Source organism: Gymnogyps californianus, chromosome 24 (genome assembly GCF_018139145.2).
Source record: "Gymnogyps californianus isolate 813 chromosome 24, ASM1813914v2, whole genome shotgun sequence".
NCBI lineage: Eukaryota > Metazoa > Chordata > Aves > Accipitriformes > Cathartidae > Gymnogyps > Gymnogyps californianus.
The window spans coordinates 3,960,088-3,982,963 of NC_059494.1; the positions used below are offsets into that span (position 1 = coordinate 3,960,088).

The following is a 22,876-nucleotide window of genomic DNA, read 5'->3' on the forward strand; positions in this document are numbered from 1 at the left end:
TGAACTCCCAGCCTGGGAATGGTCATCCATGGCATTAACATCTCTGATCAGGGGTCGTCGCTGCCACACGATGCTTCCCCATTTCAGCACTGTCCTTGTCACCCTGTCTTCTCCCTTCTCTTCACTTTCTTTATGACTCAGATCTTTCTGCCAAGAGGACTTCCCTGTACTTTGTAGGCTGTGAGCTACTTTTTGGGAGTGGACAACTCTATAGGGTTTATTGCTCATTGGCTCTGTTCTCCTTAGTTGTTTCTCAGCATCTTCCTGAGGGCTGGAGCTCACCTGATGCAAGCTCAGCCCTGGAACACCAGCACAGACCCTGGGTATTACCAGAGTCCTGGGGGCACAGAGCAAAGGCATTGGGAGGTGTCTCTTCAGTGGCAGCGATTTCACTTTGAATGCGCTCCCATGCAAGCTCCGCCTTGGTTTCCCAGTCTTTCACAGAGCTTCACACCTCGAGTGGGCTCTCCACTGCCAGGTTCCCCAGCCCGCCTCTGGTAGTGGCAGAAGCTGCAGTTACAAGTAGGATTCTAAAAAAAAATCTAACCTTTTGCCTGTTTTGCTTCCCCATGCTAAAGACTTTCCTGTCCTCAGCGTGAGCATCATTTCTCAGCCTGCTTTTATTCATTTGAAAAAGTAAAAGTTCTGATCAAGTTTCCTATTTGGCATATTTTGTTTCAGATCCTTGAGACTTTAGAGCTATTTTAGAAGCTGATAGAGGGGTGCCAACCTTAGAGGTGTTTGGAAGCGCCATCCAAACCCTAGCAGCTGGGTATTTGGTACACAAGAGCCACAGAAATTCCCTGGAGCTGAGCAGTTAAATCCCTGGATGCAGTGTTGAACTAACCCGTCTGGCTGTGCTTCTCTAGCTCTGCAGAATGAGCAGGTACCGGGGTGACACCAAGCACTTCAGTAGCATCTCTGAGCTCCCGAGGCACTGGTGGAAAACAGAGCTTTCTTTTCTTTGAAAATCCTTTCAGCTTTGAGTCTAACGCAGGGAAGGGAAGTTTATCTTAAAACCACTCATCAGTTGATCACGTTCTTGCGGAGAAACAGTCGAGTCCCTGTTTACAACGGTGTCAGCTGAGCAACACCACCGAGTTCAGCAGTTACTGTAGGTGTGCAGTGGTGTGAAGCTACCACAGCTTCCTCTGCTTCTCTTCCCAAGAAGAAGTTCAAAGAGAGAAAACACAGGAGTGTACCACTAATACAAACAAGCTCTTCTGTAACCTCCTGCTCCAACCAGATGAACTGACTTGTGGATAAACCTCCACCGTTCTTTTACAATTGCAAGTTAATGATGCCCTCTCTTTAATCCAGGCTGGCTGGCTCCCCAGTGCAGGTGACATCACAGCTACAGAAGAAAAATAAAATAGATGGCAGGCAGACTGGTTGGAGGTCTGCCTCTTCGTGATCTTGGGTTTCCACGTGCTCATTCACACCACATTGACTCTCTCCTGATCCCTGGTGCTCTGCATTACGCTTCTACAGCAATGCAAGTGGTTGCGTAGGGTAAAAAAAGAATCACACCCAAGATGGTAAATCCCATCTCCTAGTTGAACAGACGTCAGTTGAGAGGTGGTGAAGGGATGGAGGAGACAGGAGACAGAAAAAGAAAAAGGGAACAGAAAAATCGAAGCAGCGACCAGAGTGCCCAGCAGCTGTTGGCTTGCTGCTCGCCTCTCATCCCAGCCTGGCTTACCTGTGTTCCCTTGAGACGGACCAGTACTGCTTCCACGCAGTGAGGCAAAGCGTCGGGAGCTCCAAGGTTTCTAGCAAAGCTGGAGCCGTAACCTGCCCTGCCGCTCTAGCTCTGAAGGAGTGCCCACGGTGTGAGCTCACCGGGAGCAGCCGCCAGGAAATACCCTTGCTCCGTCTCTAGGGAAAGCATCGGGATGAGACAAGAGCCATGCGCGCCCTCCAGGCAAACCTTCCAGTCCCCCAAAGGAAACATATTGGCTGGAGGGTTTATATCTGTGCACCCAAATGGGCAGGGGCAGAGAGGGAGGGCAGAGAAGCGTGAGCTGGAAGGGTTGGAAGAGCGGGTAGAAATGCAGTCTGAAATCATCAGCGTGCCCCTAGGCAGGTTACCTGCGCGCGCGCACACACCCCAGTCCTAACCCTGTTTTTCCCAGGGGAGGGACTGATCCATACAGCCTCCCTTACAGAGCTGGTTAAAAACCAATAAAGCAGTTTTCACCAAAAAACATGCAGCAAGCTGATGCTGCCTCGTTTTTGAGCCACTTTTCAACTTTTCCCCAACTACTGTTTTATTATCAAAAATAATTTTATTATAAAAAATAAATCACACTTCTTCTAGCTAGTTTATTTTGTTATTTAGTTAAAGAATTGTCTGAATAGGACACCTTTGGGTGACTGCTTTGCAAACATTTTCCTCCTGAATCCCATTCAGGATGTCAAGAAAATTGGCAGCAATTAAACTTTTCCCAAAAATCAACATTTTTTCCTCCATGTAGGGTTGGGAAAAGAAGAAATATGTTGCTTTCTTAAACATAAAAGCTTATTATTTGGTCAGCTCTTCCTATGGGAGCAGAGGAGACACTACGTTCAGCATCACAGGGCAGGGTCAGACCAAGATCCAAGGTGTCCCTGTCCCTGGCCGTGTGCTCCCTGAAGAGTAGGGATCAAACAGCAGCCTTTGCTGTGACACTTCAGATTTTCCCTGGGGACTGGCTCTTTGGGAAGCTTAGCCATTTATTTTTATACTTCTATAAAAAGGAGCGTACCTGGGAGACCCGAGCTGTGCAACACCTCCTAAAGGTGCCAGGGCTTACAAAAGCCTCACATGCAAATCTACATGCATTTTGAAATGACAGGGTAATTAACCACTGAAGCAGCTTATATTACAACATGGACCCTCTGTTACATACAACTAAGTCAAGGCTGGGTGTCTTTCGAGGACAGATGATGCGGCTTGAAGCAGAAGATCAGAGGCGATCCCCAGTGAGCTGCTCTCACCCCCTGGATGGCTGCACCATGGTGTCCACGTTGAGGAAGTCTGCGGTGAATTTGCTTTTTATTCACTTATAACTCCTGAATGGAGCGTGCGAGTAGGAGACTGAGTTCGCGTGCTGAAAGAAGGTACCCAGTTCCGCAGGAGGTCTCAGTGAGAAGCAAGTGGTGACTTGCCTACCCCACTGCGAAGGGAGGCAGGTGAGGTACCGCGTCGGCCAGGGAAGGTGGCAGAGGTGGATTTGAAAATGAGACAGATTGTTGCCCAGACACGTGATGGCTGGCCTATATGAACATCTTTGAAAAGAATGAGTTTTCCCACCTCAAAACCTCTGGCATCCTTGGCATGAGTAAAGCACCCAAGCATCGCTGATATATCCTGTGGCACACAATGAATAAATAACTGGGGAGGGTGTCACAAATCCACATCTTCCCTGATTCATCAATAAGTAGCATTCAGGTCATAAAGAGAGGCTGATTTCCTGGTGAGTCCTCCTTCCCAGCTCCTCCTAATGGTTACATCCTCCTGCCTGTGGTCAGAAGGGCCTGGGATGCTGAGGATGCTGACATGGGAGTGGGCTGGGGAGATGGGGGTGCCCAGGGAGCACAGGGGTGAAGCTTTCTGGGCCTCATGTGAGAGTTACACAGAGAGACTCCCCTAATCCTCCCTGTATTCGAGACTTCTTTCTCTCAAAGTTTCACCCAAAGTCCTCACCTCCTTGCTAAGGCTTGCTGCCTCCTCTCCACCTTTCTTCTAACACGTGACATCTCGGCTCACTCAGATGTGTCTCTTCTGCACCAGGATCTGCCAGGAAACCTCATGGACGAGGTTTGTTCCTCATCCTGTCCCCTTAGCTGTTCCCTTCCCGCTCCCTGGGACTGGTGCCGTCTTGCAAGACCCCACACCCCAGGCAACGTCCCAGGCTTTGTGATAAGGGACATGCTTTAACCTGGAGAGCCTCATCCCGGCTCCTCTGCCTCTCTGTCATCCCTTGGGCAGGCAGCGGGTTCCGAGGGTATGGCACCGAGACAGCTGAGAGCAGGCAGTGGAAGGGGCAGGGGCTTTCACAGGAGCTGAGCCTGCAGCCTCAGGGCCCAACTGCAAGCGTTTTATAACTGTGTCCTCACAAGCCGTGGTGAGGAAGCAGTTCTGCTGCTGGTGCCACCAAAACAGGGAAGTGGGGACTCTGGCGGGCAAGTTTGGGAGAATCCAGTTGCTTAACTTGAGGTTGGTCCTCCCTGCCTTGTCCTATGGCACCTCAGATGGAGGCTTCCACCTGAACTGCTGATGACGAGGGATTTTTTTTAAAAAGCCTATTTGGAGAAGCTGTGTCTCAGAGCCATGTGTCTTTATTTATTGCCTTGGCTGGTGTGGAGCCGTGACTGTCGGCAGAGGGGCAGTAACAAACAGCCGGGGCAGGGAGGATGAGGTGGTAGTGCTGGCATCCCGCATCCCCGCTGCTGTTTGCTCAGCAAGCGTGAGTCAGAGCCCTGGGGTGGAAGGAGACAAAATGACTTAGCTCCAGTCTCACAGCGAGGCAGTGGGCGAGTCAGGAAGGAAACCCAGGCATTTTGGGTCACCGGTGCCCTGCTGCATCGCTCTGCCTCTGTCCAGGAAGGCCCTGAAGCAGCCTGGACAGGCTCCATCCCGCTGCGAGCTCCTTTGCTTTTGGTACATGACTTAGCTCCAGGGCTGCAATTTCATGCTTCCAGGTATAAAAACACAGGCAGGTGACCTGGGAGCCTTGCTAATGCTGAACAGTTAGATAATCCCTGTCATTCCTGGCTCCACAGGGCAGGAATTGTGTCCTCTGCTTGGTTTGGAAGCTGTTTAGCAAATCGCGGTCTGGAAGAAATAATAACAGCAGCAGGAGACAAGCTAAAGCTGCATGTGCTTTACACAGCCAAATGAAAGCATTCGTCTCCATTGCTGCTGTATAGCCCACCGGGAGCAATGTAACCCTTCTTATTCACATCTGCAGAGCTGTAAATATCTGTGTTTCTTCACCAGGTAGGGCAGGGGCTCCAGGCAACCGAAAAGCGTCAGTAGCAACAGCAAAAGACGGATTGCACCCCACGCGAGGTGTGGTTTTAAAGTCTCAAATGTCTGAACCACCTGCTCTTTACAACATCATGGCCCTGGTACTTGTGCAAGTCAGCCTTCAGAGGAGCAGAGCACAAGCCTTGTCAGGCCCCAGAGGGTTGGACTCAGGGTCCAAGAGAAATTCCCCACCAATCCATCATCATTGAGCAATCACCCAGCTACTCCATTATCTTTACTCCAGGCAGGATGCCATACCAGTTAACCCAATAGTCTTTGCCAATCTGACCGCCCCGTGCTTGTTTTGAAATACAGACAGGTTTAAAACAAATGCCTTAATTGCTAATTGTAATAGCAATAACAGTTATAATTAAAGGAAGTTCTCCCAGTGCTGTCATCTGTCACATGCGCTGCTCGGTGCGGTTGTGTATACGCTGCAGAGACTTTGGCTTATGTAACTCAGCAGGAACTGCTCGATGTGCAGGGGCTAAGCAGAGACTTTTCTCATTCTCCCCTTCTTGTAGATGAAAATATAAGCTATCTAAATCGGGAGAAAGAAAAATCACCTTATTCTTGGCAGTGCTGTAACAGCATAACCAGGGCTCTCCCACTTAGGTGCGGGCCACAGAGACAGCGAGGGCTGCCTTGGGTCCCGGAAGGTTTTGAATTTAGCAGCCACAGAGCAGGGAGGCACCTCTTGCCAAACCAAACCCCTGCATCCAGCAACTTTTCACCCTTTCTTACTTGCAGGAATCTTGACTCTGAAGAGATGTGAAAATGGAAGGAGATGAAGAGAAAGTTCCTTTTTGCTTGGGCTGAGCTTCCAGCTTTACATCACAGCTGGCAGAAGCTGGGCAGTGCTTTGCACCCAGGTAGATGTGTTTATCTAACGTTGCAATCCTTTCTCAGAGTGACGCAAAGCTTTGGCAGGAGACGGCGACGATTTGTGCAAGTTCTGCGAGAGACTTAATAGCAGAGTCTGCAACGGGCCCTGGGAACCAGAGCCTTCTTGATCCAGGGCTGTCTCCGAGTACTCAAGGGGGAGACCCCCCGGCCCCTCTTTACTCTCTGCTCCCCACCGGGCAGTAAGCAGGAGCTGCTGTCTCTGTTTTAGGAAGGGAGAAGCTTCACCTCAGTTCATGGTGAAGGACAGGGTAAAGCCTGGGGACTTAGTGCCTTCGTTAAAACTCTGTAAGCGTCTAAGAAGGCAGACCACAGCGTTGCCACCCTGTCAGTGGTAGTATTAGTCTGTTGGAAGGAATATAAGAAGGAAGGCAAGCAGCAAATAATCCTGCCCCATCTTCTGGTGGTCAGTGACTTAATACTTCCTTAGCTGGAGGTCCTGGACCATCATGTTTAATGAGTCAGAACAGACCAATCCTGCATACGTTTATCTCAAGCTTTTAAAGGTTATTTTTTGAGGTCATATCCTATGGCAACGAGGTCCAGTTTAATTAGGTGCTGGGTGAAAAAGTATCTCCTTTTGCGTATCTGCTGCCTGATGGCTGCATTGGGTGCCCTCCAGCTGGGTTGCTTCTGGAGTGGGAAATCATGTGTAGTTGTTCCCTGCTCCCATCCTCCAGGCCCCTTCGCTGCATCTCCCTGCAATCTTCCCGTCCCATCCCATCCCACAAGGCACATCCCTGTGCCTTGTCTAGTTTCCTACCTTTGTTCAAAGAAGCATGTCCCATCCCAGATGCTTTGAAACCTCTGTCTGCCTACAAAAATAAAGGGAGACTAATATTTAACACAGTCTCCCTTTGTGCATTATTTTGAAAACAGAAATTTGGTGTGAGTGCCTCATGGGCAGACAAGAGGGGTTGTTATAACGAGGACACGGTGCCACTTAGAAGCACCACTAGAAAAACCTCTTGGAAGAGTTTGTCACCTGAAACAGCAGAGCCTGAGAAGGGCACAGAAATGCCCCCAGCAGCCACAGAGCAGATCCGGCAGGAGTGCATGCAGGGGCCGTGTCCCACTCTCTTCATTCTTGGTTTGGCGCCTGCGCTCTGAGACCACGAGGAAGACCCTCTCCATCCTCCTCCAACCACCTCCTGGCACAAACTTCCCTCTTATTTCCGAAAGCAGATGAGATCCCATCATAGCAGAGAGCATCCCTTGTGATTCAAACTCAACCCAGACAGATAACAAGCAATACTTGTGTCCTCCTGCGAGCTATTTAACAGCCTCTGTCTGTGTGCCCGTGCCCAGGCAGTGGTCTGAGCGCAGCTGCCTGCACAATAAAACACGTTCAAGTCAAGACCATGCCACTCTCCTGCAGATCCCATTCTTGGTGGCCTTAACACAGAGCTGGATGCATCCCTGAAGATGGCTCCCCCTCTGTGCACACTCCGTAGGAAGCTCCTGATGCTGTTTGCTGGGTTGTGCCAGCGCTGATCTTTAGTTGGACACTGCTGGCAGTCACCAAACACAGGCAACCGATGGGCCAAACTCTGGGGAGAAGCTGGTTGGGAATGCGTCTTCCATTGAACATCCATCCCTTCCCACGCCGGCCCTCACCAGCATAGACATTTCCTTTATTCATTTAATAACTCCTCGTTTCTTGACTATGTTGTTCACTTTTTTAATTTCCAGCTTTCCCTTGGAACACAGAGGGACTAAAAACCATCGCTAAATAATAAAACCAACTCTTCCTGAGAGTTTAACAGTCTGCAGGCAACTCAGAGGTAAATGTGAAGGGCCCAAAATAACCCCAGGTTGGTGCAATTCACTTGACTTCCTGCTTGCATCAGGGCTGAGTTTGGCTCCGAAATAGCTCTGAGGTGTAAAATCGGCCCTGCCTGCCTCCGGTCCGATCTGGCCGCCCCGTCCCATCTCCAAAGGCATGTGGGGCGTGCGAGGGGCCAACGCCATGCCGTTGTGCGGCCGCAGCCGGGGTGTGTGAGGCTGGAGCGTGTGCTGCCCGGCGTGGTGCGAAGGAGAGAGCTCACAGGGCTCTCCCGTGCTTCGGTGCCGGTGCAGAGCTGTTTCCCAAGCTCAGCTGCACCCTGAGCAGCACCCACCTGCGAGGGTTTCTGCCCACACCCTTTGCAGGGAGGGTGAGAGGGTTGCACAATGGCCGGTGACGGAGCAGGAGGCTGCTCTGGGAACCCAGCCTCCAGGCTAAGTCCTTGCCTATCTCCCCAGTGCAGCCCTGTTAAGACTGGGAAACTGGGATGGGAACTGGGAAACGGAGCCATCCCACCCGCTGCGTGCCTCTTCCTGTGGCACCTGTGGGACTATTTCCCACAAAGCAGAGTTTCCCAAATCCTGTTTTCATGTCCTGAATCTCACTGCAGCCTGTGAGCGGAGCACAGCGGCCCCCCTCATGCTCTGGCATGGCAGAGGTGATGAGGAGGAACTCCAGTTCATCCAGGGATGCTCATATTGGGATAACCCAACAATGCGATGTTACTCCTGCAAGTAATCAGAATATTGGCACAAACTTTGCAAATTACAGGCAAGTGCAGCTCTGACTGAGCGGCGGTGTGATAACAAACTGAGAAATCCTGATTTTCCCTACCTGTTCACAGAAATTCTTCAGACAAGTAGGTGGAGGGGCAGGATTTTTAAGCCTGGAAGCAGGAAGTTTTGCAGCATCAGAGCTTGGGGGGTAGCGAGATGTGTAAGCCCAGGCCAGAGAAGGGAAAGACCTCAGGGTTCACCCATCAATGCCCACGCTGCACAGAAATGTCATAAACTGGCTGAGGCCTGAGGCAGTTGAAGCATAATCCAGGTGGCAGGAAAATGGTGCAGGGACAGGACATGGTCTTGGTGAAATACCGAAGGAGGAGATGGGTATCGTTTCAACCGTGTATTTTTGAGATATAAACCAAAAAGTGGTGGCATTTGAGAATCCTACATGCAGACTTTGTGCCTGTTTGCTTCATGTGTTATAAGTCCTTCTGGACTGAAGTGTCTGCTGCAGCTCTTGGGGGTGATGAGAGGTGTTTCCTGGGGTTCCCCGGAGGTGTCCATCCCAGCAGACACAGCATTACTTAACCCTAACATCAGGGTGCATCTTGGGGCCTGAGGCACCTGAAGTCCATTTCCTGACTGTGTCGCATGCCTTTTGTAAGCTCTTTGGGACAGGTTTTCTCTGTGGTTTCTCTGGGTGTTGGCTTCTTTAGAGGGGATCCAAAATCCTGAGGTAGTGCAAAGCAGTAATAGCCGTGATGATAGTTCCTGGCGTTATTGCTTGGTCCAGCTGAGCTGGGAGACGTTGCAGAGTTGGTAAAACCAGTAATTATCCACTACCCTCCTTCTTTTTTAACTGAGTATTGCAAGCAGTCTGGGGTGTGCTGGGGCAGCTTGGAGGTAACTCCTCGTGCGGGGTGAGGTGGGGACAGTGCCCGCCTGGCCGAAGGCAGCTCCATCTCCCCAAATCCCACCCCAGGTACATCCCCGCTGCCTCTCTCTCTTCTCCCTGGGGCTGTAGCTGGACCCATTCCCACCGTGTGTTTCCAAGGCACTGATTGCGATGGAAATGATGCTGAGTGTATTTGCTGGGAGAAGCTGGTCCGAAGGGCACTGGCTCTCTACAAGATGGTGGTGGATAAATACTTTCCCCTCTACCCGGCTCAGCTTCCCTATGCGAAAGTTTGAATAGCAATCTGCAAGGTGCCTCCAGATCTGCTTTGAGATAGGAGCTGGGTTATATGGTTACGCTGCATAAAGATGCCGGTATCCACAGCTAATTACTGCAGGGCAAAGCTAATAACTGCAGAGCAGAGAGAACAAGCCGTCCTGGGCTGAGGAGCCCCTGGGCTGGGATAGTGAACCCCATGTTCAGAGAGTCTGAAGGAACCTGCCTGCCGCCTGGGTGTTTCAAACCAGGTGCAGACTGTCGTGAGGGACAGGACACGACAGGTAAATTCCGGGGAGAACAGTTGGATTTTCTTTTTCAATCACTGACTGGCTGATAAAATATTAAGGTGCAAACTACACGGCTTGCAAGGCCCTTGCCGTGCAGAAAGCTCAAGGGAGACAGGCCGATATCCCCGCCGCACCGTTGGGAGGATCACCAATAAAGGAGAAACACTGCAAATATGAGAGAATCGTGACTTTATCTCACGCTGGGGAAATACTGTGTGTAAACTGGAGTGCCAGCCCCAAGCCTCTCTCTCTGTTTGGGTACTAATCCTGCACGCTCTTGGAAAGACAGCGATCAGGTCAGAGGCAAACCCAAGCACATCTCTTTCTGGAAGTGCCTCCTTCTCCCTGCTGCCTTTTGGGAGCCCACAGACAACAACTCCTGTTTCAGGCACTTCTGCCAAGTGCCTGGAAGGAGCCTGGTGGCATCCAAACCCTTCGGGCGCCTCTGTCTTGCCCCAAAATACAAAAAGCTGCCCGGCGCTCACGCGTCCTGTGGACAAGGGTTGCAGAGCCCAGGCGGGAGGCACCAGCACTGGCTTTACCCCAAATCAGGACCACTTTGCCCGGCTGCACCTCGGGGACTCCAGCCACGCTCAGGCTCTCCTTCTGCAGAGGTGTTTGCTCCTGCTCCCACTTCTTCCTCCCCCCAGGTTCCCCCCAGGACCCTTCAGGGCCGGGCTCCAGCCTCCGAGGGGCCCTGGCCGAGGTGCCGGGGCACCGCTCCCCGTATCGCCGGGGGGATGCTTCCCTCTGCCGGCACCGGAGCAGCTCTGCAGCGGGGAGAGCCGGCGGGGCCCGGCCCGGCCGGGAAGCAGAGGGAGAGGAGATCCCCGGGGGCCCAGCACATCAGGCCCTGCAAGTTTTAGATCCCCGATTTCCATCAGCGAAACAAACAAACAAAAATCATGGGAATTTCTCCTAAAGGCTACCGAGGACTGTGTTAACCTTCTTTGCCTCCTCCTTGGGGGGTTGTCAGGGTGCACGTGGGCACTGGCTTTTTGGTCTCCCAGTTGATGCCTTACTGGCTTGTAAATCTTCAGTGAAATTGCCCGAACACATCCTCCAGCTACGAGAGATCACTGGATATCCCCAAACCGCCCCGAAGGGCTCTGGAGCAAGTCGCCTTGGTGGAACAGCTCAGCCATGCAGGGACAAGCCCTCGTTCGGGTTTTGTGCAGCTCCTGGCTCCCACAGGAGAAGCTGTTGCAGCTGATTTGGTGTACCCATCGTTCTGCTGCAGCCGGATCCCAGTATGTCCCAGCAGGATCCCAGCAGGATCTACAGCCACCAGGAGATCTGGGGGAGTCTTGTCCCTGTTTTGAGGACAGGAAAGTGTGGCGTGGTGAGAAGGTCCGTGTGGCACAGACAGCAGTAACGGCCTGTTTATACAGGATTCACTCTCAGGAGGCATTGGGCTAGGAATGAACTAGTTAAAGCAGTGCAAAATGCAAGCAGATAATATTGTGTTGTATAATAGACAGATAATACATTATTCCCAGCATCTGTGCTCCAGCTTGCGTGAAAAGCTCCAGACCTGAATTTCAATCCATGTCAGCATTTACAGTCCAGCCTTCCAGTTGCTGTCACTCGCACAGTAAATTACCAGCTTCACGTTAATCTGCCCAAACATAGAAAATCTAGATCAGTTTAAATGCATCTACCAGACATCAAATACCAGACGCAGCTTTAAAATCAATTCGGTTAAATCAGAGCAGGGTTTTGTATTTTAGGACAAACATAAAGCTCAGCTCCCGAGGGAGTGCAGCCCACGGGAGGGGAGATAAAACCACCCTGGGACGGGCGGGGAGGGGGGGGGGAGCATTGTTTTCTACAAAGAACAGGAAACGAGCCTCAAAGAGAACATGAAAGAGACCTTAAAACAAATGCAGATCAGCAAGGGGGGACCTCTCCGCTCATCTCCCAGCTGCTCTGCCCAGGGGCAGCCTGCTGGAGCTGCTGCTGGAGCCAGCGGGGGGGGGGTCTGGGAGGGGGGAGATCCGGGGACCCCTCGGGTGCCGAGACCTGCTCTTCCCTCCCGAGTAGGTCTCGGTGAAACCAAAAAGGGCCAGAAGAGCCTGGGTTCGCCCTGCAAAGGAGGGACCCGGTTATGGCTGGACTCGATGATCTTACAGCTGGACTCGATGATCTTAAAGGTCTTTTCCAACCTAAATGATTCTCTGATTCTGTGAGCCGCTTGCTGCTTCACCCGTGGGGATGTGATTAACCCGGACAGGGCAGTAAGAGGATGCTCTGGGCCTTGCAGCCCGTCCCAGCCGTGGGCTGCTCTCCCTGCTCCTTTAGTGCCCCCACCACAGGTCTCGCCCTCCACAGCATCTGCCCACCTTCCACGCAGGCTCGGTGCTGGGCATTTCAGGGGGAGCTCCTTAGGGGCACACAGAGGAGAGGGGTGACTGGTGCGGTGCCCCGCAGACTGCTCGCTCCACGGCAGAGCACCGGGAGCTCTCTGGCACGCAGCTGGGCTGGAGAAACTGAGCCGCGGTCAGCGAGGGAGCAGGGGAGATCACAGAGATGCAAAAAATGCACCGACATTAAAGGCAGTTTTTCTTCATGGAGATGTCCCTTATCTGCTCTTAAAAAAACCCCTGGGTTTGGCCCCTTTGGAGCTTAAACCCCTCTGCTGAATGTCGCCGTTTCATTTTGCTACTCCTAATAAAATAAGGCTCATGTTAGAGCCAACTGGCAAAAATTAACTGCAATGTACCAGAAAGCCATTTCCTCCCATACAAGGCCAGTGGCCTGCTGCCAAAGGGGACAATGAGGGACTATGAGGCTGGTCCTGCGCGCCCTCGTGTTCCTGTTTACTCGGAGGCTTGGTCGTCGATCAGAGAGATTTCTCTGGATATTTTTTAAGATAACTTTTAATGAAGTCATCGGCAGCAGTGCCCACATCCTGCAGGAATCCTTCTCCTGAGTGGGGTCCCTGGGAACGGTGGCACCGTGTCGCGGTGGGGGACCTTCCCGAGCCCCGTGCAGCGAGTCCCACCAGCTCTGTCGCACCCTTTAAGCGCAGCTGGGCCCGACAGCACCGCCTGGGCCAGGCGCTCCCGCAGCCATGAACCTCACGGGCTGCGGCTGCCCTGCTAACCCTCGCCTCGCCCGTCTCATGACGGCAGGATTCCCCAGCTCAGGGTGTTTGCACCCGGAGGGCAGCCCCGGCCAGGGCGAGCCGCCGGCCTCTGCGGGCTGCCCATCAGATGAGAGAAGGGAAAAACATCATCGTAACCCTCACAGTAACGAGGGAGTTCCCGCTGTTATCTCATCCTTCCTTTAGCAGAAAGCCCGACCAACACCCCGTTTTTATCAGCCTCCCTGGCCGCGGCACCGCTGGCAGGCGTAGCCTCAGCAGTGGCTGAAAGAGGGGGCCTGGCCTGGGGATGGAAATGTGGTGCGCGGGGATGGGAACATGGTGCCCGAGGATGGGAATGCGGCGCTGGAGACGGGAACGTGGTGCTTGAGAATGGAAACGTGGTGCCTGAGGACAGGAACGTGGTGCTGGAGACGGGAACGTGGTGCCCGGGGATGGCAACATGGAGCCCAAGGACGGGAATGTGGTGCCTGGGGATGGGAATGTGCTGCCCGAGGACAGGAACGTGGTGCCCGAGGACGGGAATGTGGTGCCCGAGGACGGGAATGTGGTGCCTGGGGATGGGAACATGCTGCCCGAGGACAGGAACGTGGGGCCTGGGGACGGGAATGTGGTGCTCGAGGACAGGAACGTGGGGCCTGGTGATGGGAATGTGGTGCCCAGGGATGGGAACGTGGTGCCCGAGGACAGGAACGTGGTGCCCGGGGACGGGAATGTGGTGCCCGGGGATGGGAACGTGGTGCCCAGGGATGGGAACGTGGGGCCCGGGGACGGGGACGTGGCGCTGGAGGCGGGAACGTGGTGCCTGGGGACGGCAGTGTGGCGCTGGAGCAGGGAACATGGCGCCAGGGGTCGGGACCGTGGCACCGGGGTCGGGGGCTGCGCGCGCGGGACCCCCCCAGAGCGCGGCCTCGCCCGGCTCAGCGCTGCCGAGCGCCGCGGGGCCGGGCGGGGCCGGCAGGGGGCGCTGCCGTGCGGGGCGCGGCGGGGCGCGGCGCGGCGCGGCGCTGCGCGCGGCCGGCAGGGGTCGCGGCGCGCGCCGCCTTTGTTGCCGTTGGCGCCTTCCTCTGCCGAGGCGGCGGCGGCGGCGGCGCGCGCGGGCTCGGGCGGGAGGCGGCGGCGGCGGCGGGAGCGGGGCGGGGCGGCGGTGAGCGGGAGCGGCGCGGGGAGCTCGGGGCGGCGCGGCGGGCTCGGCTCGGGGCGGCGGGAGGATGGAGATGAAGAAGCGGTTGACGCTGGAGCTGCGCAACAAGAAGCCGGGCGAGGTACCGCGGCCGCAGAGCGCGTGGCGGGGGCGGGGGGGCCGGGCCAGCACGTGGGGCGGGGGCGGCGGACCGTGGGGGTCCCGCATGGCGGGGGGGGGTTGAGGGGGGGCGGTTGGGGTGGGGGGTGCGGAGCGCGGCGGCGGCGAGCCGCCCCCCCCCTGCTCCTCTACCCCCCGGCATGGCGGCGCGCACGTGCGCGGCGGGGCCCGGCCCGGTCCGGGGTGGCGGCGGCCGGTCCCGTCCCGTCCCGTTCCGCAGCGGGGGCCGTTGGGCGGCGGTGGGGCGGCCGGGCCGGGCCGGGCCGGGCCTGTTTCCGCCGCGCCGGAGCCGCCGAGCAAGGCCGGTGCGGCCCCGTGCAGCCATGGCGGCTCGGCCATGTTAGCGGCCGCCCGGGCCTGCCCCGGCCCGCCCCGCCGGGGTCCGGGCTCCCAGCGGGGCCTGCTCGGGCCGGGCCCGGGGCTCCCCCCCTCCCCGCCCTGGGGTTCGGGGGCCGCGCTGTCAGAGCTCGGCGGTCGCCTCAGCGCCGGGCGGGCAGCGGGTGTCCCGGCGGGCAGCGGCGGTGCGAGGGCCCGAGTGGGGCCTCCCGCCTCTCCCGGAGGCCCGGGGTGGGGTGGGGGGAGCTGGGTGCCGGGGCGCGGGCACGAAGAGCGGAGCTGCGGTACCCCCTCGCCTGGGGAAGGGACTGAGGCGGCAGCCGAGCCGCCCGGGCCCCGCCGCTGCCCGCCCCGCTGCCGCCTCGTTGCCGCCTCGCCTCGACTTGCCGCCTCCCGGCGAGGACGTCCCGCCCGGCGGGGGAAGGGGAGCCGCCCGCTCCCCTCAGCTGGCAGCCATGGGGCCAGGCCCGGGGCTTTGCAGCCTCTCGAAACGTTTCGTTTCGTCCTTCAGGCCTGCGCTCCCGCAGCCGGCTCGGCTTCGAAAAGGCGGCCTGCCTCTTATCTGGGCCAGGCCGGCAGCCCCGCTCGCCGCCTTGCAGTGAGATAGCTGGTGGCTGTCACTCGGCCTGGGGACAGGTCGCTGTGTCGTGGCAGCGTGCGGCCGTGGGCAGCTTAAAATCAAGCATGAGGAAAATGGGTTGTAAGTGGAGCTTTTGGTAGAGATTAAAAATGCTTTGTGGATGGCAAAGGGATTTGCAGGAGGAGAACGGTTTGAGGAGTAGAAGCGTCCCTCTGAGGCTGCAAGCTGTGGGTCTCCTCTAGTTTGAGACCAGGAATTTGAGCGACTGGCACGCTGCAGAGGCGAGCGGGGTCAGAGCGTGCGTGCCCTGGGACCAAAGCCGGTGTGAGCCAGCGTTGCTGCTGGAAGAAGCCATCCTGGCTGCTTCGTCCTGCTGCAGTGCTTGCTCTGCGATCCAGGGCAGGGGTCCGGTCTGGGTTAAAGCTGGTCTCAGCCAGGTTCCTTCATAACCTGATAACGTTCAGGCTCGCCTCTGTGCCCGCACCAACAAAGCGAAGGCGGCGGAGGGCTGGCCGTCCTTTACACCCACCGTGGTGACAGAGCCTCGGTTCAGTTGGAGGCTTGTCTGGGGTGTTGGGAGCAAAATGAGCTCAGCTACAAAACTCCTGGCTGAGCCTGTTTGCTGCTCAACTCGGAGCCCTGACCAGCGATGCCACTTCTGGAGTTTTAAGTGTTAATTTATTCGGAGCTTGTGCTGCAAAGATGGCACAGCAGCCCTGAAACTCTGCTGCCAGTAAGGCAAAGTGATTTTAAAATGACTCCCTAATAGTTGGCCGATCTGAGCAAGAGAGGTAAAATGGGAACGCTGCGAAGGAGGAATTTGGAGAGCATCACGAGCCTTCTGGCCAAGGCTGATTTTTGCATCTTGCTGTGAAGAATGTGTGGGGTAAAAGCAAGTTTTGGAAGTGGCCTGTGAGAGCTGGGGCTTGAGCACTCCCCTGCGCTTTGGGGGAGAGGGGGATGCCAGGTTTGTTTACCCTCCAGGTGTTTAGGGGGGAAGCAGTTCTGTGCTGGCGCTTCACGGTCCGAATGCCACAGGGGGGTTGATTTCTGTGCTGAATTACCAGGTAGCGATGGCTTCTGTGCGTGTAGTCTGTGCTGGGCAAAATATTAGATGCTATCAGTGGTCCTGCACTAGGAGCCTGAGGTTGAGCCCATCTGCTTAGAGACCTGCCTAGGCAGATGTGTCACCTCTGCGTGGAGACTGTCACAGGGAAACGAATCCTCTGGAGGCAGGTTTTCCAGCACCCCAGTGGCGTGGGGGAGAAAGTTGAAGGGGACAAAACCAGATGACCTTGTTTGGCCTCTTGTTAGTGAAGCCTGAAGCGTGACTCTGAACGTTTTTTGATGCCTTGCGCATGAAATGTTTTGATGCAGCCTCATGGTTCAACCCCTTCATGCTTCTTAGTGGAGAAGGTGGACCTCGGTTGGAGCCACGGGGTGTGGGGTGGTGCAGCGGTCGCATGTTGCATGGCTCGTGCTTAAAGGCTGAAGTCCTAACCACCATGAGGGATTCTCACCTTGTGCCCTCGCAGAAGTTATTTGGCTTTAAGATCTTGCGTGTCCCTTAATGTGAGTAAGGAGGACCTTCAGACACACGTGCTGCTTTGAAGTGTCGGTCGCTCCGCCTGGTGTCAGCTTGACAGACTCAAGGTGAGACTTGGCCGGGTGGGGTGACAGCTGCTGGGTGTCTCTGTTGGCAGGTGAAGGAGCTGGTTCTTGATAACTGCCGTTCCGACGATGGGAAGATCGTTGGTCTCTCTTCAGATTTTGAGAACCTGGAGTTCCTCAGCATGATCAACATCAACTTGCTGTCCGTCTCCAATCTCCCCAAACTCAACAAACTCCGGAAGGTGAGTCAGACCTGTGGTCCCATCTCCAGCAGTCCTTGTTCTGAGACTTCTGCTGCCCTGTCCCTGGTGACAGTTGTTTTTTCCTGTATTTGCCAGAAAAAGGTCATTTGATTTTGCTTTTTTCTCTGTAGCCTACAAGTCTGAGCAAGTGAGAGAAGTTGTTTTTTAGTATGCAACAAAATACTTTAGAGCTCACTATATGTTTAGCTTCCTTTCTCTCTTGCTGTTGTGCTACTGTCAGAAGCTTCAGTAACATCATAAATGTTTGGGATTTTAGAGCACGTACCCCTGTGTCCTGCAGCACGGAGGTGGCTGGGAGTGCTGCGTTACTGCGGGAAAGGGGTTTCAAGTGAAAACTTGAACTGCTGCTCTGTGGCATGGTCTAACGAACAGGGTCTGGAACTTGGGTGCTCATTGTCGTCCGGTTCTCGGGGCAATTTTGTTCCCCATGTTGCAAGCCGAGACGCTTTGTGACCATGTGATATTCCCTCCTGGCAGCTGGAGCTGAGTGATAACAGGATTTCTGGTGGCCTTGAAGTTCTAGCAGAGAGAACTCCTAACCTGACACACTTGAATCTAAGCGGCAACAAGATCAAAGACATCAACACCCTGGAGCCCTTGGTGAGTGGAAGGCTGTGCTGGAATCTAAGGGATGACGTTTTTTCCTTTGGGGAGCGTGTCTGTGCAGCAGAAGTCCAACGTCTTGGTAACTGTTCCAACAGCACTTCGTGGTTCTGATGGGAACAGATGAGTGGGTCCAATTTGAGGCTGGGCTAATAGTTAATGGCTCCTCTGTCTGGAAAACCAGCAGCCAGTTGCTAAAAGAAGCATGAAATTGGGCTGGATGAGTAAAACTGTGGATGCAGTGCTCAGTGTCCATCTGAGAAAGGACCGTTAATGGGTCGGATGCAGTTTGAGGTAGGTGGCACCTGGGGTGTCATGGAGATGAGTTGCTTGGACACCAGTGAGGGTGTCCATCACATCAGTCCAAAGGTGCTGTTGTGCTGGGCTGGGACCCTCTCGCCCTGGGTGCTGTCACAGCATGCGTTGCAGGGGGTTCCCGTTGCATCTGAACTGCCCCAGAGAAGGAGGGCCCTTGCCTTGTGATCCTGACTCTGTAGCTGAAAGGTCTGGTCTAGGGCATTTGCCTCGTTAGCTGTTGCCTTTGGTCCCTCCATCCCCTCCAGAAAGAGCTTGAAACTGTTTTACTCCTCCTTCGCTTGAGCTGGTGCCCGGTGCGACAGCCTGAGCGGGAGAGCTGCTGTGGCTGTGCTGAAAGGCACACAGGCGTAGGCTGCAGGTCTCCCTGTGTCGTGCTCTCGGGTATTTTGCCTGATGTTTTGGGCAGGATGAGTCCGGCTCAGCGATTCCTCCTGCTGGGGGAGCTGGGCTTTCTGTGCTTGTTGCCCACCCCGTTCAGAAGGGAGTAAGATTTGCAAATGGTTTCACAGGGAGCTGGCTCCAAGGAGGGGAAACTAGGACAGAGGAGCTGAAAAGAAATCTTCTTTGCCTACAGTTAGCAAGAGAAATAACTTCTCTCCATCTGAGGAGCACATGGTGCAAATAATGCATGCAAAGACACTTCTGTACTAGATCTGGGTAGCAAACCAGCTGTCCTCTGATGGCTGCCTGATCTTCAAACAGTGTCAACTTGTAAATAATCTTAACAAATTGATCTTTGCAGAAAAAGTTGCCAAACCTCCATAGTCTGGACCTCTTCAACTGTGAGGTGACAATGCTCATCAACTACCGGGAGAGCGTGTTCACGCTTCTGCCCCAGCTCACCTACCTAGACGGATTTGATGCTGATGACCAGGAAGCCCCTGACTCAGACCCTGAAGCAGATGGGGATGGACTGGAAGACGAGTATGAGAATGGGGAAGGTGAGGATTTTCTCCTCTTGGTTTTCTTGCTGGGGAACAACCCCTTTTCCCCTTCTGCATGGTCGTGTTGCTAAATGAATGGTGACTATAACTTGCTGCTGAAGGAGGGGCTGTCTGGATAACCCCACTCCCTCCTTTGCCAGGCCGCGTAAGAAATGAGACTCGCTGCAGGCTGACGGGGCTTGTTGCTGGCGCTCCGTGTGCGTGCTTGTTCTGTGTGATTTCCTGCCCATTGCTCACGTAGCACTGGGGTTGGAGGTGCGAGCGTATTGTCTGGGAGTAGCAGAGTCTTTGGGAACCGTAACGCTTACCTCCCTTCTCCTTTTGGTAGAAGGCGAGGAAGAGGATGATGATGATGAGGAAGATGATTTGGATGAAGAAGTCATTGATGATGAAGAAGACGAAGACGATGATCTGGAAGGTGAAGAGGAGGAGGATGGAGTAGATGATGAGGTGAGGCTTTCTGCCATCGGTATAAATCTGCAGCACCACGTTGCTATGGTTGGTAGTGCGCTTGTCCCTTAATCTGGTGACCCATCTGACCAGATGCCACAGATGCCTCTTTGTGGGCAGATCTGAGGAGTGCCGCCACGCGCTCCGGCTTTTCCTGTACACCTTTTGACTCGTGGTCCACAGAGTTTGCCAGTTCAGACTTGTTTATTGCTCGGCCTGGTAATTCCCGTGGCTTTAAGCGATAAAGCCATACAGCCCCCTTCGCAGGGATGCAAGAAGCTATTTAGGAACCGACGGCTTCTCTCTGCTTGGCTTGTACCTGCCACCCTGAGGCTAGAGTAGGGCGGGAGCAGAGGTGAAGAAAAATGTTGCTGTGGAATTACGCCTGGCTCATGGGATTGTGCTTCTTGCAACAAAGCATCTTGTTTTGACTCCAGGAGGAAGATGAGGAGGAAGATGGTGAGGATGATGAAGAAGATGAAGCTGATGATGGTGAGTCGAATCCTAACAAACGAGGTGCTTGCAAAGTTGCCTCAATAGTCTCACACATTTGCTGTTTTTGTAGAGCTTCCCAGTGCAGTGCTGTTGTTGCCTGCAGCTTTTCCCTGATAGAAAGTGCGGCGTTTCAGCTTACGGGCAGCGCTGAAGCTGTTGCTTATGCCTCAGCTGACTATGGAATAGTGGTTATAACTAAAGGGTCACACAGTGGTGATGGGGAAACAGGTTTCAGTACCTCCTAACACCAACCAAGCTGGGTAAGTCTGCCAAATACTAAAGAGGCAAATTGCCTAGAAAACCAGTTCTAAGTAGCTTGAACTGATAGTCTGTGCAGGAGCCGGGCTTCTGTCACAGAAGCTCGTGTTAGCAGTGTGCGTGAGGAAATGCTCTTGGAGACACGTTCCTCTCTCCTCTCAGCTGTAGAGAGGGAGGGTAGACCCAAGCTTCTTGACTTGAGTCCAGGCTCCTCTGGTTATAACAAACTATAAACACCTAAATGAATGTTGACAGAGTGTAGTGGCTGGCGTGACTTCAAATGATCTTGTATGAGCTTGGTCAGAAGTGACTGAATTCTGCAGATGCTACGTTTTTGGGGGTGCTCAACAAAAAAAAGCCCGTTTTCAAGCGGCTGTTGAAATGTGGGATGCTTGGAGGGTATAGAAAATAGTTAATGTCTCGTGCTAGTCCAGGCTTTTCTGGGTGCCATGAGAAACTGGGCAGGGTGGATCTCCGCTCTGTAATGGTGCCAGTCTAGTCTGTGCTTGCTCACCAGCAAGCTGTGGCTGACGCAGCTTGAAGCCACAGTTCAAATGCTCTTCCGCAAGACTGAACAGAGCTTCATGCTTCACCTCTTTTTGCAGACCTTCCACGAGGGGAAAAGAGAAAACGAAATCTAGAGGATGAAGGAGAGGAAGATCCAGAAGACGAAGAGGACGATGAGGATGACTGATCCGAGCGAGCCAATCAGTTTTACAGACTATGACTGTGCTTGTCTTAACCTCCCCGTTGTGTCTATGTGAGACTGTAAATCCCCGTCTCCCACTCCTCCCCCCCTTTGTATGGCTGCAGCGTCAACAATATATTTTTTTAAGATGTAGAATACTGTAGGCATTCAGGGGAATCTTCCATACAAAGCTTACTTTCTCACAAGTGTCTCATGACCAAAGGCTTTCTCCGTTCTGTGGTTTGTGCAGCAGTTTGCAAAAAAAAAAAAAAAAAAGAAAAAAAAAAAGAAAAAAAAAAGAAAAAAATAGAAAAAAAATTTCCTCCTAGGGTATCTTTCGTGTCTGAAATCAGCCTTGCCACACTGGACCCAGAGCTCCAGCTCGCCACCCTGCCTGACAGCAAAGAAGGCGTGTTTGCTATCCGCATGCCCTCAGACCAGCTTTCTGAAGACGCTTGAGCCATCTTGAGCAGTGGGTGCAAATCTGGTTCATCTAAATGGACTCAAAGCGAACGATCGCTGAGGTCTCTCTGATCAGAAATAATGGTGATGTGATCTCTGGAGATGCTTGAAGATACTTTAGTGCTGGGGATGTGGGGTGCCTGGGGTCTTGGGGAGGGGGGGGTTGGCTGCTTGCAAGACCTGGTACCTCTGACGATGCACCTTGCAGTAGCCCTGCACTTGCTTTCCTATTTTTTTATAAACTGGAATATTTTTTCCCGGTGACCACCTAATAACTTTCACTTGGATATCCCAAGTAAGTCCGATTTTTTGCAGCTGTGAGCGTCTTTGCTGCGATGAGGCTTCTCGTCACCCTGTAGCAGCCTCTGCCTTTAGGAAGAGATAGGAAATAGCAGGTTAAGGGATACTGCACTTCTGTCAAACTCCATTTCGCACTGTACAGAACACGTTCAACCAGTATCACTGTGATGCACCTAACTCGGCGTTCCCCGGGAGACCGTGTTAGCCTATATATTCTCAGGGTCCTTCTGCTAGCCAGTACCAGCTCTGGACGGTTGCCTCAGCGCTAGCCTGGTGTCCGCATCCTCCTCCTCTTTCCTTTTCAGCATGAAGAGAAGTGCATTGATCAGAAATCCAGCTCTCTTCCCACTCGTGTTTCTGCTCTGTGGGAGCGCAGATGTTGCCGCAGAGCACGTGTCCCCCCGCCCTGCGGTGGCTGGAAGGAGGAAGGGGGGGGATTCAGCCAGGTGTAGCTCTCCGCCGGAGGGTTTCCGACCCCTCGCCCACCCTTCCTCTGCCTGGAGGTGTTCAGCTGGCACATCCGTTAGCTTCTGGGGGAGAACTGGCCCCGTGGCATCCAAGGGATGGTAACTGCTCGGTGCTGGGTGCCGGAGAGCCGTGCTGGGGTGGGAGTAACTGCTGTTCCTCCTGCTGTTGAGGCTCTCCGCGGGTGCAGACGCACTGGCACTTTGTGGCGTTCCCGGTGGTTGCTCTGGGCAATCTGTCGGCACCCGGCGCTCGGAGGCGAGACTCGCAGCGGTTCCTTCAGAGGAGTGGTGTGTGTTGCAGCACATCTGAGTTTCTGTTGCTTTGTTCTGTTCTTGCTGTTGTCTTTTGCATTGTACAGTAGCTGTAACCATTCGGAGAAGAACTAGTCCTGTAAAATGCAAACTGAGTAACTTATAAATGTTAAAGGAATTTTTAAAAGAAATTTCAGAGCAGCAGTTACTTCTAATTTTTCCCTGCATTTTTAGCAGATTGTATGGATTTTATATTAGCCTAGTAACTGTCAGGTTTTGATCGGTCAGACTAGTCCCAGAAATAAGGATCTCCAGCCCTTTTGTATCTTTTGTTACAAAATTTGGATAAAACTTTTAATAAAGACTTCAGTTTTTAAAAATCCATTGCAATGAACGTTGTCTTCGCTGCCTCTGCTCTAGGAACATCCGAGCTGCAGCCAGCCTGCAGGAACGCTTGCTGGAAGTTGTGGGGCAGTTTTTCTTGAGGCTCTTCTGGGAGCGGTGACTATCCTGTGCCCCCAGCACGGCCGGGTTTTGCTCTGGTGGATGCT

General features: G+C 54.0%; 1 protein-coding gene across 8 annotated transcripts; it reads left to right on the forward strand.

Annotated features, from left to right (window-relative positions):
* The first annotated feature begins 14,170 nt into the window (after window positions 1–14,170).
* LOC127025591 (acidic leucine-rich nuclear phosphoprotein 32 family member B) lies at window positions 14,171–21,002 on the forward strand. Of its 8 annotated transcripts, XM_050910646.1 has the most exons (8): window positions 14,191–14,260; window positions 16,918–17,067; window positions 17,566–17,688; window positions 18,752–18,933; window position 19,216; window positions 19,296–19,403; window positions 19,841–19,895; window positions 20,762–21,002. In XM_050910646.1, the coding sequence occupies exons 1-8, from the start codon at window positions 14,207–14,209 to the stop codon at window positions 20,848–20,850; spliced, it is 762 nt and encodes a 253-aa protein (XP_050766603.1). In that variant the 5' UTR covers window positions 14,191–14,206; the 3' UTR covers window positions 20,851–21,002. The 8 variants fall into 8 exon arrangements, with proteins under 8 accessions (XP_050766605.1, XP_050766603.1, XP_050766601.1 ...); XM_050910648.1 differs by lacking the exon at window position 19,216 and having other exon boundaries at window positions 14,171–14,260; window positions 18,752–18,950; window positions 19,282–19,403; XM_050910644.1 differs by lacking the exon at window position 19,216 and having other exon boundaries at window positions 18,752–18,950; window positions 19,282–19,403; window positions 19,841–19,862.
* The last annotated feature ends 1,874 nt before the right edge of the window (window positions 21,003–22,876 follow it).